The sequence below is a fragment of the Zootoca vivipara genome, chromosome 9 (genome assembly GCF_963506605.1).
Source record: "Zootoca vivipara chromosome 9, rZooViv1.1, whole genome shotgun sequence".
NCBI lineage: Eukaryota > Metazoa > Chordata > Lepidosauria > Squamata > Lacertidae > Zootoca > Zootoca vivipara.
The window spans coordinates 45,221,031-45,238,700 of record NC_083284.1 but is presented as its reverse complement, the minus strand read 5'-3'; the positions used below and the strand labels follow the sequence as shown (position 1 = coordinate 45,238,700).

The 17,670-nt window shown below is 42.0% G+C and overlaps 1 protein-coding gene across 6 annotated transcripts in view; it reads left to right on the top strand.

The window, feature by feature from the left end:
- The window catches only part of NEK1 (NIMA related kinase 1), a 38,398-nt gene extending 32,377 nt beyond the window's left edge, over positions 1-6,021 (top strand). For all 6 annotated transcript variants that reach the window (XM_035112224.2, XM_060278696.1, XM_035112225.2 and 3 more), the window contains 4 exons: positions 930-1,129; positions 2,280-2,413; positions 3,350-3,482; positions 4,655-6,021. In XM_035112224.2, the coding sequence (XP_034968115.2) occupies positions 930-1,129; positions 2,280-2,413; positions 3,350-3,482; positions 4,655-4,668 (481 nt within the window). In that variant the 3' untranslated portion in view covers positions 4,669-6,021. The remainder of the gene's footprint in view (positions 1-929; positions 1,130-2,279; positions 2,414-3,349; positions 3,483-4,654) is intronic.
- The last annotated feature ends 11,649 nt before the right edge of the window (positions 6,022-17,670 follow it).

Genomic DNA, 17,670 nt, shown 5'->3' with positions numbered 1-17,670 from the left:
CTAGATGTGGAAAGGCCGCAATTTTATCAATACAGTGGTACCTCGGGTTACGGATGCGATCCGTTCCGGATCGCAGTTCGTAACCCGAATAGTTTGTAACCCGAAAACGCCATTTTGTGCATGCGCAAAGCGCTATTTTCGCGCTTTGCACATGCGCAAATGCGCGTGGCGAAAATACTTCCGGGTTTGCGCAGTTCGTAACCCGGGTTGTTCGCAACCCGAGGTGTTCGCAACCCGAGGTACGACTGTATGTGCTTTTTTAAAAACCCTACTGAAAGATTCCCTGTCTTCTCTCAGCAGTCTTTTCAGTTGCCCAACTGCTCATATAGTCCTTGGTTTTTAACGTGGTTCCTATATATTCAAAGCATACATCTTGCTATATCTTTAAGTTTCAAGGCCTGGGGAGCAGTTGTGTTTTTCTACTGTAGCTAATGGTTTCATAAACTTGAGTGATTTTATTTGGGAGGATAGAATTTTTCTGCATACTGAATTGGTTAGCTAAACAAACTTATAGTAAGCATTCTTGCAAATGGTAGGTGCAGTTAAAATTTTCATGCTTTGGCCACTCAGCATCCTAACCACAGATCCACTCTAAAAGCAGGCAGTGGTCCACAAACCCTTTACCTTAAGGGCTAATTCATATGTTACCTTCAGCAGTGTAACTGCTGTTTACTCTAGACCAGGTCTTATGCTATGGTGGCAGTTTATAAATATTTTCTTTGCTTTGGTACTTTCCATTGTACTTTCCATATGGATGTCACCCATACAGCACAGCAGCAATCTATAGAGGAGTGTTTTTGCTGCTGCAGCCACAAAAGTAAGAGGTAGTTCATGACTCAGCCCCTCACAAGAAAAACCAAACCCTAACCCTGTTTAAGACCTACTTCTCCTGGAATGAAGTAATGGTATACAGACATTTTGCATTGCAGTATGTTTGGGGAGGCAGATCCAGATTTGCAGGAGCTTCAGGCTTCAATGGAGCAATTACTTAGAGAGGAGCCAAGCGATGAATTCAGTGAAGAGGAAGAAGCAACGTTAAAAGCTGAATGCCTAGCAAATGGTACAGAAGGGGATGAGGTTGACAACAATATCAGCAGCGAAAGTGTGCTTAATGAAGAATGGCATTCAGGTATAACTTCATTCCAGTTGAATGGTTTGTTCTTACAGAATCATAACTCTAAATGGTTTTGGTCCGTGTGTGTCTCAAACTTGGAGATAAACTAACTGATGACCCTGACTTGCTGCAAATAAGCCCTACAACCTGAAAAGGCAAACTCCTAAAATAAGTTATAGAAATGCTACACATATTGTTGGTGGTGTATCTGTTAAGTTAGTCCTCCTGTTGTATCAGTCTAATAAGTTAGATACAAGGTCTGCTCAGCATTAACTGAACAGATACCTAATTTGAGACAGCACTACCGTTAGCATAGTTAACTTCAAAATGTACATTAAAAAGAGCAAAAAATATTGTACTGCCATGCAGATTGCAGTACATGAAGCACATTACTATGCTAGATCAAGCCAAAGATTTGTCTAGTTCAGCCCTACATCTGCAGGGCTTGCTGACTCCTCAGTGTCCCTCAAAATTGTGTTTCCCAAGTTTGGACACATGCAGTGCATTGATCTACAGACAGGGGGTGCCTTTGTACAATTCCCTCCTGAATACCACAAGAAGACAGGATCGCTGATTTTGTGCAAAGTATATGAGGATGCACAGCTTTTATAGGCTCTTCCCTAAATACTCTATGTATGTGGTGAATGTGATAAGTCTTTCTGAAGTTTTATTCATTCTATAATTTTGCCTCATTCAGCCTTCCAGAGAAAGTATGTTCATAATAAGTACTGAAACTTCTCTGGATGGGGTGAAGGAAGCGTCCAACCTCTAATGGAATGTTCCCTAGCTTGGTTCATATGGTATACATTAGTCTGATTAAGAAATCAAAGTTGTTGACTTTTTTTTAAAGGCAGCTGGCCACCAGTTTCAGGGATGGGAAGTGGCTCTGCCCCCCTGCAGCACACACCCACCAAGCACTGTGATCCCTCAAGCTGCCCTGCCACCCAGAATCCCAACCCCCTACACACAGCAGCCACTGTGCTGCAATACAGACCCCCATGCCGCCCTACAGACCCCTCACCGGTGCCCTGTGGCCCTCCCATACACACTCGGTGCGGACCACCCCCACCCCCACCCCTGACGAGCTACACTACTGTGTTGATGCAAAGAATTACTACAAAACAGATGGAACATTAAAATGCTTCCCTGTGTTTCTATTGTGTAGACAACAGTGACGGTGATAATGCCAGCGAATGTGAAGAGTATGACAGCGTGTTCAGTCACTTGGAAGAGCTGAGATATAACCTGGAGCAAGAAATAGGCTTTGAAAAATTCATAGAGGTTTATGACAAAATAAAGGTTTGTGGGATATTTTACACAAAGGAATATGAAAGAATTGTCGTTATTAATTGCAGTCCATTGTTGCAAGGTGTGAATCTAAATTAATTTGGTTGTGTCAGTTAGTTGTAGGGCGTATGGGGCGTATGAGGAGGCTGTATGAGGTAGTTTGTTCACCTTCGTTCCCCACTTTGCACTGAGCTCATCTCTGACTCCTAGAAGATGTCTGCATGAGACAGTGGCCACACTCCAGGAACGGCTTCAGCAGGCTGGCTAAACTAGGGGAAAGTAGCCAATAGGTCTCAAAGCCTTGGTGCGTTAGGGACTTCCCCTGCATGCGAAGACGAGCTCTAGCAGATTGAAAAGACAAGACCTATATTGGATCCAGTGGTCAAGAAGGCAGTTTCTGCACTTGCTATAGAGGGAAGTGAGGGACAAATGGGGCTTGTCAACCTGGGAAGGTAGGCCATCTAGAAGAAAACTCTGATCTTAAACCTCTGTTGCCTTGTGGAATATCTTCAGGACAAGAAAAGCCTAAGGAATAAGCCCTACACAAATCCAGAGTCCCAAAAACAGTTGGATGGCACCTTGTACATCTCCTTCTGGCAGCTCCTGCAGCCAAGCTAATGCCAAACGTATTGCTCTGCTTTCCTTTGGACCACATCAGTGAGGCTGAGAGGGGGGTCTTGTCTGGGCAGCCCAAGACCTCCATAAAGACTGCCCAAGCTTGCACCCAGAGAGGTCATTTTGGTGCTTCTAACGCAGCAGTTTGACTTCATCCCCGGAGGCACACTCCATTGTCTCTTGAGACAGTGGGTGCCAACAATTAGTTGTGATATTTTGGCTTCCAGAGATGATTACACCAAGTACAAAAGAAGCAGAAGTTGCATTTCTTTCTGGATTATTTTGAAATTTTTCAGCATTTCAGAAAGTACATTTATGTTCCTTTTCTCTTAGGCTATACATGAAGATGAAGATGAGAACATTGATATTTGCTCAACGATCGTTCATAATATTTTAGGAAATGAACACAAATACCTATATGCCAAAATTCTTCATTTAGTAATGGCAGATGGTGCTTATCAGGAAGGTAAATCATCTGTTTACTGTATTCATGCAGTGCAATGCATTCTATGCCACCTGTTCCATAGATTCCTGTTTTGTTTGTTGCTGTTGAAATTGCTAATTCTAATATACACTGGGTGAAGTGACACAAGGCTCCCCACTTACAAATGTTGTTTTCAAGTATAATTATTGATGTGCATACACACTTTCCCTCAGTTTTTAACATCTACTGCCAGTTGTATAGCAAAACAAATAGAATATATACATTTACAGTTTGTGTACATTACCAGCTTCAAGAACAGAACAAATTCGTGGGAGACATTGCCAACAAATTCACAGTTGTCATAAGAATGGCCATACTTCTGTAAACTACCTTTTTTGGCTGAAATCTGACTATTTCGTGTAATAAAAATCGTAAAATGAATGGCTGCTTATAAATGTAGCTGTACATTTAACTATTGAGTGAAAGGTCGGAAAGGAATTTGCAGGAGGGAAGGAAGTGTCTGAGCCTGCCACTTACTCACAAGTGTCCTAGCTATGATCACATTTATTTGCTTAATTTATTGCATTTACACACCTTTCTGCCAAGGCACTCAACAATTTTAAAACACTAAAATAATATAAAATGTAAAGAAGGCCTTCAGGGGAGTTGGGAACACAGTCCAACTAGAGCAGATCCTGATGTTTTCTGTGCCTGTCTCCCTCATACTTTCCGTTTCCACGCAGGGCAGGTGGTTTCATGGGGCATTGCGGGGAGCAGTCTGACCGGGGTAGACCCTGATGTTGTCTTTGCATCCTTCACTCTCCTCTTCCTTCTCACAGGGTAGATGATATCTGTTCATCCTGGGGTGGTGGAGGGTGCTATATCTGTTCTACATCATTATCACTAATATTTACTTTCTTTTCCCATATGCAGAGTTTGAAATCTTTGCAGCTTTAACTTTAGAAAAACACATCAGTCACAGTAGCTTATAAGGTTAAACTGAGCAGCCTTCAAGTAAAATGCACAAATGGGAGGTGGAGTTTGTTGAATATGCAGTATTCAAACATCACTGTCAGTCATCTTTACATTTGGTGAATTTTCTGGCCTGCGTTTTTTCTTTCTTAGCTTGAATATGAGGTCTTTTAAAAGTAGATGCATGTGGTAAACTGTTTTCCTCACTATACTAAACATTTTAAATTTTTCTTTCTTTGCAGACAATGATGAGTAAAACGCCCTGGTGACATTCTCAGCTGCATGTAGGTGTGTGGATTTTGTTGAGTAGAATAATGAGACACAATGAAAAAATAATAGTTTATTAGGGCAGGCTTATAATCTTGTTGATTGCACGGAGACGGAAAAAACATGACACTTCACTGAAAGGCTGTTTATAGAATTCTTTTGACATATAGCTTCATTCCTTCAACAGATAACTGAAAAGGCTACATTTCATTTAAAATGAGTAGCAAAGAATAGAAAGGCTGACTCAGAAACAATTTAGCGTTTGAGAGATTATCATGTATGAATAAGCCTATGTTGTATTAGGCGATACTGTTTGTTTAAATCTAAGCTGTTAAAAAGTACAGTTCAAACCACGACCTTTCAAAGCTCATGCCCACCATTTGGGGGGTGGGGGGGGGAGCCTGTTTGGTACTGATGAAATTTACAGAAACTTCACTTTCTGTTCAAGAGTTTATAATTTCTCTGTAATGGCCCCTTGGGTCTTAAACACACATAATATGAAAGTGAGCCTCATTGAAAACAATGGCACATTTCTATATGAAGTGGTTTAAGATCAGGGTATTGAGTATTTCACCTAATGTGTTTGTGGATGTGTGTGTGTGTGTGTGTGTGTGTGTGTGTGTGCGTGTGTGTGTAGAGAGAGAGGGGGGGATGAATACTCTTTGGAAATATCAGTATTTTTATCAGGGTCAGTTTATTATTTCCCCCCCAATCAAAGCAAATAGTGTATCATTTTTAAGACTTCATTTTATTTCTGTCAAGTGGCTTAAGGAACGAGTTTGGAGCTGGAGGGAAATTCTGCAATTTTCTCCTATAAATAAAAACAGCTCCAATATGATGGAGGGTTTTCTCTGTAGTACTATGTACTGGACTATGCCTACTACTCATTTTTGGTCTGTAATTAGGACCATCCTAGCAGTGGCTGAGATGAAAGTTGCTACAAATGTTTTGCTGGTGGTGTTTTGCAAACAAGCTATGTATCTTGCATCCGGATCTTCCAGAGGAAACAAGTTAAATTTTACTTGATGTGTTTGTTCTCTCTCCCTTCTTTCCTCCCTCTCTCTCTCCCATGGAGGAAGGGGCGCTTTATGGGGGAGAAAACAAATTCCTGTGAGATGATGACTTAAAATATTTTTAGTGTGCAACAGGTAATATCAGCGAGTGAGCTGAATCTGCTGTAATGCTTAACAGCTAGTTTTTCTTTTGAAAAAGTAGCTCTATGTCCCCTGTGTACAATGCCAGGTGGAATGTATGTATGTAAACTCGCCGTGATTCTAACACTACATTTAAAAGTTGTTTTATTTCTAACCACATTAAATAAATGCTTGACCTTTTTGTATGATTATGTGGATTTCTCTTTTGATTTCTTTCTTGAGTAAAAACGGAACAAAATAAAAATATTACTTATATTTTGTTATACTCCTAGACTGCGTTTGAAAATTAGGCCCTATATTTGTGACTGCATTTAGATGTACCCTTTTAAAATCCTATTCTCTATCCTTCTAGTGGTCAGTGATAGCCATAGACTATCTATTATTTATAGTCTACCTTTTTATCTCAAAGACACAGGGGAAGCAGTGGTATTATAAAGAAATACAATACTCCATTGGCTCTTCCTTTGCATGTAAAATAAAGACCGCAGACTAAGAAAGGGATACAACATGGTGCTAACAGATATCCATTTATGCAACAGGGCTTCTCTTTCCTCTCCCTCATCATGCAGCTCATTGTGTTCCTCCCAAAATCTGCTTCAGAAGCTCTAGACTTTTGGAGACACAGAGAGAAAAGGAGAAACCAGAAGCTCATTTTCACAAGTAGCAAAAGACAAGTAGCAAAAGCCCTAACGAAAGACACAGACAGCCCGAACATGGATGCAAGAGGAATACCACTATCTTGTTGTAAAGAAAATAATTTAACATTCAAAATGCCCAGGAGAGAAGTCTCTTTGTGTGACGCCAACAAGATGGCAGTGCCGTCACCAGTCAAGCATCCCTGGGGATTACATTTCCCTTTCTACTTCTGCACGAATGGCTGGTACCTCATTTGTCCCAAGTCTCAGAAAGGGAAAGAGTTACTAGCCAGCACAGAAGGTGCTATTCTGATGTCAAATGATGCTAATGAAGAAAAGGTTGGAAACACTGGGACAATGTTTGTCCTACTGGTTAAGAAGATGCAAAAGAGGGCTAGGTGGTGAAACTTGGGACTGTATCCAACCCTGCAGTTCTGCTGGTATAAGGGTCTTCCATGCACACAATGGAACATCATCTCCTGTTCCCTCTACCCTGCTATGTTCCCCTCAAAATCCTTTACTTTACTTCCTATATTGCTCACTTTATTAAGTCTTTAAGGTGCCACGAGACTGTTGCTTTTAGGTTTCTCATCGCTCCCAAATTAATTTCTGCTTCCCTGTATACTTGTTGGCATTGTAAGTCGTCACCCTTTCAATCTGTTGCCAAAATCTGGATATTATAGTTCCAAAATTTGGGAACAAAGGGTAAGTCTAGATTCTATATCATAAAACACTTCAGAATCAGAATTTAAGCAAACAGGTAGACATCCACCAGCAATATTGGCTATAAAAAATATTCTTTAGTATATTTATTAATTCCTGAGACAATGACAATGCTAAACTTGTAAAACTGATAACATATATTCAGAAAGAATCATAACAATTCTATTGTATTTTAAGCAACTAAAAATTACTTCAAATTTTAAATGTTTCCAAGGCTTAAGTTTTTTTATTGTGCTTTGAAGACCTAGCAATACTGGGAATAAACTGCAAAGAACGAGATTAACATTACTTCTGCCAGTCTCACTCTATATAGCAGAAAGCAAAATGAAATTGACTTGATGCTATCAATTGTCGTTTCATGGTCCGTTCCACATGCTAGCAGAGCAGCAAACTGAAGCCAATAGGTTGTGTCCATTTTAATTTACTCTGTCCAGGAGTGTGTTCTACAACATATTGTAGAGAAATACATTAAGCAGTTAGCAGATTTCTGCTTTTGGTAGGGATTTTTGTGTGTGCAAGTCCCCTGGTAGCACTATGCCAGGATTAACATTTTGTATTCTAAAGATGATGAAGGGGTCCTGAGGCTTTCATTCAGGATATTCTGTGATTATTCTGTTACATTCAGCATTCTCTGCGAAACAACCAAAGTTTCCCTAATGTAAATAATAATACACCTGAAATCGTTGTGCCTTTATGTTTGTGGAGCCACCCAGCTAAGAGGAACTTTGTTTATGAAAATGGCACTGGCCACAAGTATTTGTGACAAGGTGGGTGCTGGAATCCAACTATGTCTCATAATATGCATGTAGCAGGGGACCTGTTACTGCCCTATGAAAAGGAATAGACTGATTTTGAATAAGAAATCTCTCAACCCATTACAGAGGCAGATATCACTTAAAGGAAGAGAAGCTACAGGTTCTTTCAGGTCCCTAGAGCAGGGGTCAGCAACCTAAGGCCCATGGGCCAGAAGCGGCCTGCAGAGGTTGTTTGACCGGCCCATGAGCTGTCCCTGAACCAAGCTGTGCTAAAGCGACGCAGGGACTCACTTCTGCAGTGCCGAAAATCGCGTCTGAACATGCGCAGGTGCCGAAAATCACATTGACGCAGATGCTGAAAATTGTGGGCGTGCGCATTCACACATGTACAATCCGGCCCACAGAGGGATCTCCGCAGGACTGATCCGGCCCAGGCAAGATAAACCTTGCTGACCCTTGCCCTAGAGGAAGGAACGTAATATAGTCTTACCTTGGTTGCCAAATGCAATCCATCCCGGAAGTCTGTTCGCCTTGCGAAAATGTTCAACAACCAAGGCACGGCTTCCAGTTGGCTGCAGGAGCTTTCTGCACTCAATTGGAAGCTGCAGAAGCCGTGTCGGACGTTTGGGTTCAAAAGAACATTCGCACACCGAACACTCACTTCCAGGTTTGCGGCGTTAGGGAGCCGAAATGTTCGACTTGCAAGGCATTCGGGATCCAAGGTACGACTACATAATGGGTGGTTCCAGGTGGGGATTGGATGTGGAATCAATGCTCTTCATGTATGTATAATTATTCACAGCTTCCATGTGATATAGGCTGTTCTAAAAAAGCTCGATCATACTTTGGTTTGCACTTCTTTTGGATTTCCCCTTACTGCAGAAAATCCACTGCAGTCACTGCTGGCGTGGTAGGTTGGTTATCATTTTCCCCCCTGTTTTTTTCCTGCTGGGTGGTCTATTATTTCTGTGCTGTCATTTCAGTGGGTGGTCTGTTGCCACGCCCCTCACCCTGCTTGCTCGTCATCTAAGCACAACCTAGCCATTTTGTTTCTGGCAGCCCCCAATATGAAAAGAAATACACCTGTTTCCATTGATTGCCACATGCCAAAGGCATGTCCAGATCTGATAAGATATTCTCTCAAGGGCTCCATGCAGTAAAGGTGGAGGGTTAACTGTGAGTTTGCAATAACTGCAATACATACATCACATGATGATCATGCCTTGCACAAGACATCTTTATCATTATTGCACAAGACCTTAGAATTTGCATGTGTGTGTGATGGATATTCCTTCCTACCCTTCTCCTCCAAAAAACACAAACTTCATTTTGCCTACAGTGAAATATCACAGCTGGCTGAATAAGGACCCTAGTATTTCCTATTGATCATGGTTGTTTTTTAAAAAGGTGCATATGCACAGAATGAAAAAAGGTAGTCAAGAGCAAAGGAGAAGTGATTGACAGGAGGAACCAGATGCATTTCATGAAGCTCCACCCAGTGCTGTGGACAGTAAGTGGCAGCATGGTAGTGAATATTATGATGCGGGGATGAGGAAGAGACCAGCCTCTGAGGAAGCCAAGGTGCCAAATGTATGCATAGAAACATCATGTCTGTATGCGAGTCTGGAAGCACTCAGTGAAACCAAACTGCCTGGAACCACAGTCTCAGGTGGCACCTAGAAGTATCCATTCTTGTACAGATAGCAACACTGACCTGCAGGGCCAGCATTGTGTTAATAGTCCTCTTTTTTATTGTAGTGTGTGGGGAAATGTACAACAATGCACCAGTTCTGTTGGATAGTGTGCATGTGAGTGACTCTTATCAGAACCATGTTTGCAAATGTCTTGTATGAGAGGAATAAGTGATACAAGCAAATGTCATTAAATAGGCTACAAAGGCAATAAAAATACTCAAAGGTTAAATGAATGGCAGCAGGGGGACAAAGGAGTGGAGAGCAGCACAGTCCAGATTTAACCAGGACTTGCACTCATGCAAAACCTAATCATACGCAATGCAAAATCAGCACAAGCAGTGCCACTGGTAAAACCAACAGCTGTATCAAGAGAGATCTGTATATTAGGAAGACATGACAAGTTATTAAGTTTGAAGAGAAACCATAAGTAAGATTACAGCTTCCAGACATTCAAAGATGTGATGATCAGGTATTACACCTGGAGGAACAAATGTATATAAATTGATATCTGATTGTATCCCCTCAGCAGTTTGGGATACAGCAGCAGGGAGCAAGAGAGAACTTCTTGAGACAGGGGCAGTCACTATTTAAAACATTTCATACTAGTACATATGTGTGTCAGTTCAGTTCTTTCCTCCAAGGTAAACTCCATGCAATTAAATTCTTTGGATTATCTTCAAAACAACTAAACTGCCAAATTAGGGCCACAATTCAGAACACAGTACATCAGTTCTGTGTGGCTGGTTGAACTGCTGCATAGCAGTCTTTGTCTAAAGAACGAGCATTTATCATTGCATAGGTATTCACCTAAAACAAGATTCTTTCATTATTCTGTTACTCCTTTGAGTACCGGTATTTATGTAGCAGCAGTCCTTTTGTCCCCATTTATTTGTTGTTTATTTTTCATCAAACAGCCCCAAAGGCAGCTGACAATCATTTCAAACATTGACAGCAATGTATAAAGGGTTTGATTGTGATTCTAGCAAGATGCTATGTAACAGTAAATTAAAAGACAGACCCTACGAAAAGACTTATAGGCTACTAAAGACCTGGCATGTTAACAGAAGAACTGGGAGGAAATAAGAATAGTGAGTCAGAGCACATAATGAGCAAGAGATAGGTTTTGCGGAGTCACCTAAAGGGGGGGAATTCTACCTAATGGAGGAAAGAGTTGGATGACACAAGTGGATGAGCATTCCAGATATAAACCGTAGCAAGGGAGAAGTGTGAGGGTGGAGAAAATGACGGTAATCAGTCTTGACTAAATAGTGCGATAAGAGTGAAGAACCTGGAAGAGAGCTTTGGAGAGAAAAAGATCTGAGGGAACAAAAGCATTCTGGTCTTGGAAGGGATTTCCAGGAACCTTAAAGTGAACCTCAAGAAGAACCCATTGTAGAGAATAAAAAGAAAGCAATGCAATCTGAATGATAAACAGACAATATCAAACAAGCAGTTTGTTTATTATACATACATACATACATACATACATACATACATGCCCCACCCATCCAGCTGGGTTTCCCCAGCCACTCTGGGCAGCTCCCAAAACAGAATATTAAAAAGACGATAAAACATCAAACATTAAAAACTTCCCTAAACAGGGCTGCCTTCAGATGTCTTCTAAAAGTCAGATAGTTGTTTTATCTCCTTGACATGTGGTAGGAGGGCGTTCCACAGGGCGGACGCCACTACCAAGAAGGCCCTCTGCCTGGTTCCCTGCAACCTCACTTCTCACAGTAAGGGAACTGCCAGAAGGCCCTCGGCGCTGGACCTCAGGCTGAACACATCCGTGATTTCTAGATTAAGCAGAATGCAGTTAATTATGGGTTCACCAAATAATACAGTAGTCCTAATCGGCCAATAATAACATGACATCACTGGAGTATGAACGAGGTTTGATGACTTCTGGGGATCTTGTTATAATGTGAGGTGACTATAATCCACCAACAGGACAGCAGCAAAGAAGACAACTGGTATATAAACTATAGTATATTGAAATGGGAAGGATGAATTACCCTTGTTCAAGATTCCCTGTTCATGGAAGAATGACTTCAATTTGGAACAGGTTCAAAGAACAAATGAAATAACTGGAGAGCAGAGGTTAAAATAATCTCTCTTGTTCAGTTTAGAGGTTTATATAATGGAAACCCAGTAATATGGGAAGAGATAGGACAATTTTTTTCACTGAACCCAAAGATTCATATGTGCACACATCACAACTTACCCTATATCTCAGTTTCAATGGAGGGAACTGATTCATAAGCACAAAGAGGAGAGTGCATGGCTTGTCTGTCAGCATTGAAAGTAGCAGGAAAACTGTATTGAGCAGGATGACAATCCATATGTGTTGGAATTCTCACTCCCAGAAAATATTAATGGAACAGGCATTTATTTAGAAGAGCTAATAATTATACACACACACTCTCTCTCATATTACAGTGGTACCTCGGTTTACAAACACAATTGGTTCCGGACGTCTGTACTTAACCTGAAGCGTACTTAACCTGAAGTGAACTTTCCCATTGAAAGTAATGGAAAGTGGATTAATCCGTTCCAGACAGTCCGTGGAGTACTTAACCTGAAGCGTACTTAACCTGAAGCGAACTTTCCCATTGAAAGTAATGGAAAGTGGATTAATCCGTTCCAGACAGGTCCGCAGAGTACTTAAACTGAAAATACTCAAACCGAGGCATACTTAAACCGAGGTATGACTGTACAGTGAAAGAGAAGCCATAGGTATAAAGCTCTGGAATTGGTTTTTTCCACCAATTTAAATGTTAGGAACATGGTATTTGCATACAATTAAGATCTGAAGAGCTACTTCCAATCAGTGTAGAGAGCTTGGTATAAGTCAGTTTCCTATATTTTTATTCCACACACAAACTATTGGTGATGTGACATACCATAAATGAATTATATCAGTCGAGTGAATTCCTATTAGAACCTCACAGATGTTTATTATGCTATTACCAGAGAGGAATTAATTAGCTCTGTTATCACTTTGGTGCTGTTTCCCACACTATTTTGTATATTCAGCATCATCTGTTACACAGTTCCTCACTTCCACATAGGAGTTGTGTTGTTATCAATGTTTTGATATCTCATGCTTTACTGTTATTTTTTTAAGTGGTGTTAATATTACTGCAGATGTTCAGTAAATTGGGTGTTGCCAGATTTCTTTACAAGTTCTCTAGCTTTACAATCCTCTGAAAGGCCTAAAATTTTACATTTCCTTTTTTACTACTATCTGTATACAGATGCTCATCCTTGTCATTAGGAAGAAGTCATTTTGTTTCGGTATCTTTTTTTAAAAAAAAAATGTTGGCATTCCTGTTCATCCAAGCTGCCAGAAACTCACATGATCATATTTGCTATGCATCAGTTCATAATACTTTATTTGGAAGAGTTTCCCTTTTATATAACTCTCTTTGCAACTACATAATAACATTATACAGAGCCTTGTAATTTCCTTGACAAGAAATCCTAGGAGGATTAAGATCCTAGATCTCATTACAAGATTTGAGCAATGGATGCAAATTCAGTTTAGTACTTAAACACTTGAGAGTGGGACAAAATAAAGTCTGAACCTATGCAGAGTACAGCATGCCTAAGCCCTTTGAATTCAGTGGGCTTAGACATGCCTAACTCTATAAAAGATTGCAGTCTTAGCTATTTTGTGCTTAAAGTGTTTATTTTGGAGCATGTTACTTTCATCTGGACAGAGGCGTACCAAGGGGCTGGTGAAATTGGCCCCTGCCAAAATGAGGGACTGTGTTACACACCCCTTCCCCTGAGTAATAAATAACTTTCCCATGTTTACAAGATTTTGTACTCTTATATATAATTTTAGGACTTCTTCTAGAGCAAAGCACTGTTTGTCCAGCCTGGAGGGGGATGAGAAAAAGAGAGATCATCTAAAGGTGGGGGGAGGTGCAATAACACAGCCTTTTGCTCCTTCCTTTGATTTGGGGGCTCCATCAGCACTTTATTTAGGGCGGTGCAAGTGATTCCCCCCAGAGGGCTCCAAGCCGAGGGCATGCAAAAAAAAGCAACTGTGTCAAAAGGAATTACAGTATTTTGAAAATAATAAATATGCGGGGAGGGCGGACCACATTTTGTCCTCGCTCAGGGCACCATATTATCAAAGTCCACCTCTGCAGCTGGAAAACCCTTCTTCACATTCATTACCTTTTACTTAAAAGAATTACTAACAGACAGGGCTAGGGTTCCCAACTACGTATTTTACTTCCTGCACTGGGGGTTTGTTCAATAAAACAGGGTCTGGGATTAATGTTTATTTTCTTCTGATCTCAGTGTTTCCAGGTTTTGCCCTTGATGAGCCAAAGCTTAGTGAGCTGCAGAGTTTGACATGAAAAAATACTACTTGGCACTAGGGTTGCCAGACTCAACAGAGGACAGGACTTCTGTGCCTTTAATTGCCCTGCTCCCTATTGGGTCTGGAAACCTTAAAGAGAAACCAGCAGACCCTTTGTTTAATTTCCAAGCAAAGGGTCTGCTGGTTTCTCTTTTAAGGTTTCCAGACTCAAAAAAGAGCAGGGCAATTAAAGGCACAGAAGTCCTGTCTTCTATTGAGTCTGGCAACTCTACTTGGCATCCCATGAACCACTCAAAATGTTGTGCTCCATTCTCTAAACCCGTAGTGGGGCAGAATTGTGGAGCTGCTCTCCCAACACTGGTGTTGCTACAGCTTACCTCTGCAGGGCTGGTGTGGGGGCAACGGATCAGCCAGACAGATTACGGCTTCATAGATGCTCTACCAGAACCAACCAAGTGCTCCTGCTGATGCATCTGCTCAACCCCAATACTGTATTGTCCCCATCCTGGCCCATCACAGCCACTTAATCTACAGCAACACTATTGTAAAGCTGCACAGCTCTAGCCCATCCCCACCAGATGCTACCTGCTCTGAACCTCTCAAAACTTAAAAGAATAACCCTGTTGGATCAGACCCAAGGTCTGCAGTATGCTATTTCCACAGAAGCTCACCAGATGCCTATTGGGAGCTCACAAGTAGACCGTGAATACAACTCTCTGCCACTGTTGTTCCCCAAGGGCAAATATTTAGAATCATGTTGCTTCTGATCCTGGAGACAGGAAATAGCCATCATGACTAGAAGCCATTGATTACCTTATCTTCCATGAATTGTCTAATCCCTAAGAGAGATTTAAGCTAATGCCTATTACAACATAGTGTGGTAGAGAATTTCAGTTTTGAGGAGCAATTCCTATTGTTTGACTGAATCTTCAACCATATGAGTTCTAGTAATATGGTAGAAGGAAAAAACCTCTGTCTATCCAGACTATACAAATTCTACACTTCTATCACATGCTCCTTTAATCCTTCTTTTTCTCATTGAAACATCTCAAACATTGTAAACTTTCCTCATAAGGGAGTTGCTCCAACTTTTTGATCCTTCTTGTTGACCTTTTCTATGCCTTTCCATGTATGCAGTATACCAGGTGTGGTCACATCATAGACTTGTAAAAAGCCATTACAAAATTGGCAGGTTTGTTTTTTCTTCTTTTCCTAGTTGTTACTACTGTATGTTAGTCTTTGACAACAGCCTGACACACTTAGTCTATGTCTTAATTGAGCTGTCCATGATGACTCCAATATTTCTTTCCTCATCAGTCACCACCAGTTCAGACTCCATTACTCTGTATGTGAATTTAGGAGTTTTGCACATGGAATAGGTAGAATTTATGAGAAATCTATACTGAAGGCCTGCGTATTCAGCCTTCTGCCTAGCAAACCTTGTTTCCAGAACCAAATCTGCTCTTCACCCATGACTTATTAAATCAAAATTGTTGACATCAAAATATGAATCATTGGTCCATGTAGCTCAGTAGTGTTTCTTGTTAATATATCACACAAAAGAAGAAAAGAAAAATATCACAACTTAATATCACAACATTGTTACAAGGTATCTCTACTTTATACTTTAAAATGAAGCAGTTAAGTTTCAAATAACAAATTACCTCCAGCAAACAATAGCTTGCATCTTTATTACATCATTACAACGAATAGTCTACATTCCATTACATAATAAAAAATACTCCATCAGTACTTTCTATTAACTCCCTTATTACCCAAGATCTTTTTAACAAGGTGTTAGAGATTGATTCTGGAACCTCACTGGTTAATTGCTGTGCTAGGACACCACACCAAATCAGTGGGGCTCATTTCATAGTAAACATATGTGATTGAGTTGTTAATGTTCTATCATCAAACTCTTTTTGAGACTTACTGTATATGAATGAATATGGTGTTTTGTGAGTGTACTTCAAATCACCATACTGAACATTATGTTTGGTACAATTTATGAATTAATGAGATAAAATAATGAATACTGAAGAATGGTAGAAACACAATGCCCTATGCAGCCATTTGAAGACTCAAATAATTAGAATTGTGAGAGAAGAGTTGGGCTGTGCTCACCTCTCACTGCATCTCCATTGATCAGACCACCCCACTCCACATATTGGGAGGAAAAGGTCTGAACTGAGCAGTCTGCTTTGCACATGTAAGCCGCCTGGCTCACTTCCTTCCTGTACAGCAAAGCTCTGCTCCCAAGACATAGGAAGCAAGTTGGCCTGGTTGGTTCCTGGGTCCTGGACATAGGAGCCCACTCCTAGGGGCCAAGATCCCTTTGGACCCCCCAATAAAATATTTGAGGGGGCTGTCCCCCTAAAGTTGATGGACACTGCCATTCAAATGGTGTGTGGTCAATTATGTGGGGCAGGGATTGCCTGGGGCCCGCAATATTTCATTCAAGTTGGCACCCCTGGTCCTAGAAAACGGGCTCTCCTTTGTATCACTTAACTTTGACTACAAGTCTTTTTTAACTTAGCTGACCTTAGGCAAGGCTCTAGCCCCTCTACCACCCCCCACCTTAAGGTGGATCTACACCTGAAAGCATTTACCCATATCTCATCCCTTGATGCCTTTCACCAGGGACGGACTTGGGTAATCTTGTGGAATACGGTGCCCTGACTGAGCCCAAAATCTGGCACCCCAAACGGATCTTCTCCATTTTGCACCCCACTCAGAGCATGGCACCCTGTGCAGGGGGTGGGAAACCATCCACAGTACCCTAAATCCTGAGCTGCTTTCAAGTCAAAGCAGTGTCCTGCCTCCTGGGGTGTGTGTGTGTGGGGGGGGGGGGAGAAGCACTGCGCTTGAGTTCTGGCTGCAGTGCAAAATCTTCAATTGCTTTCGTTCAGACGTGCAAGTCCTAGCTTGACGCCGCAGTAGATGATGGGCTGAGATAACCAGAGCAGAACCATTCTTGCCCTGGAGTCAAGTCTTTGCAGTATGGAACCGCATGGGCAGAGACGGGCAGAGATTATGAAGTATTTCCCGGGTTGGGGGTGGCAGAAAGGTCACCATTCCTGCGAGCCACTCGGATGGGACGAATGGTCCTTTCGCTGCACTTCTTATTTTTAAGTGACTTTTCCTGTTACAGCTGCATACATCCCCCACCACCACCACACTACCTCCTCGGCTCGGCCTTATTTCGTTCGTAATGAACCGTATCTCTCCCTTTTTTCCCTTGACTGAAAGAAAAGGGCGGGCAACAGCCACCGCCAAGCACCGTGAGAGACAGTCTGAGGGAAGGAAGGGAGGTGTGTGCTTCGCCGGCGTTGACTTCCAGCCCTCTCTCCCCGGCCCGGCCCGCGTCAGCTTGCCCGGCTGGTTCACCTCCATGCCCTGCCTGCGGCGTGGAGGGTGAAGCAGCCGGAAAAGGAGGGGCGGCGGCGGCAGGTTGAGATTGTCCCCTGAAGGGACTCTGCGGAGGTTGGCGGGAGAGAGGGTTGCCTGAGGGAAAAGAGTGGGCGGGCGGCTGGGGCTGGATCCAGGCAGGCATTAGGCGGGAGAGAGAGGGCTCCTTATGGGCGGGCGGGTGCGGGGATGTTCCGAGGGGAGGGAGCGGCCGTTGGCGAGGGAGGGAGGGAGCTCCTCAGAAGGGCTGCTCTCTCTCTCTCTCTCTCTCTCTCCCACACAATTC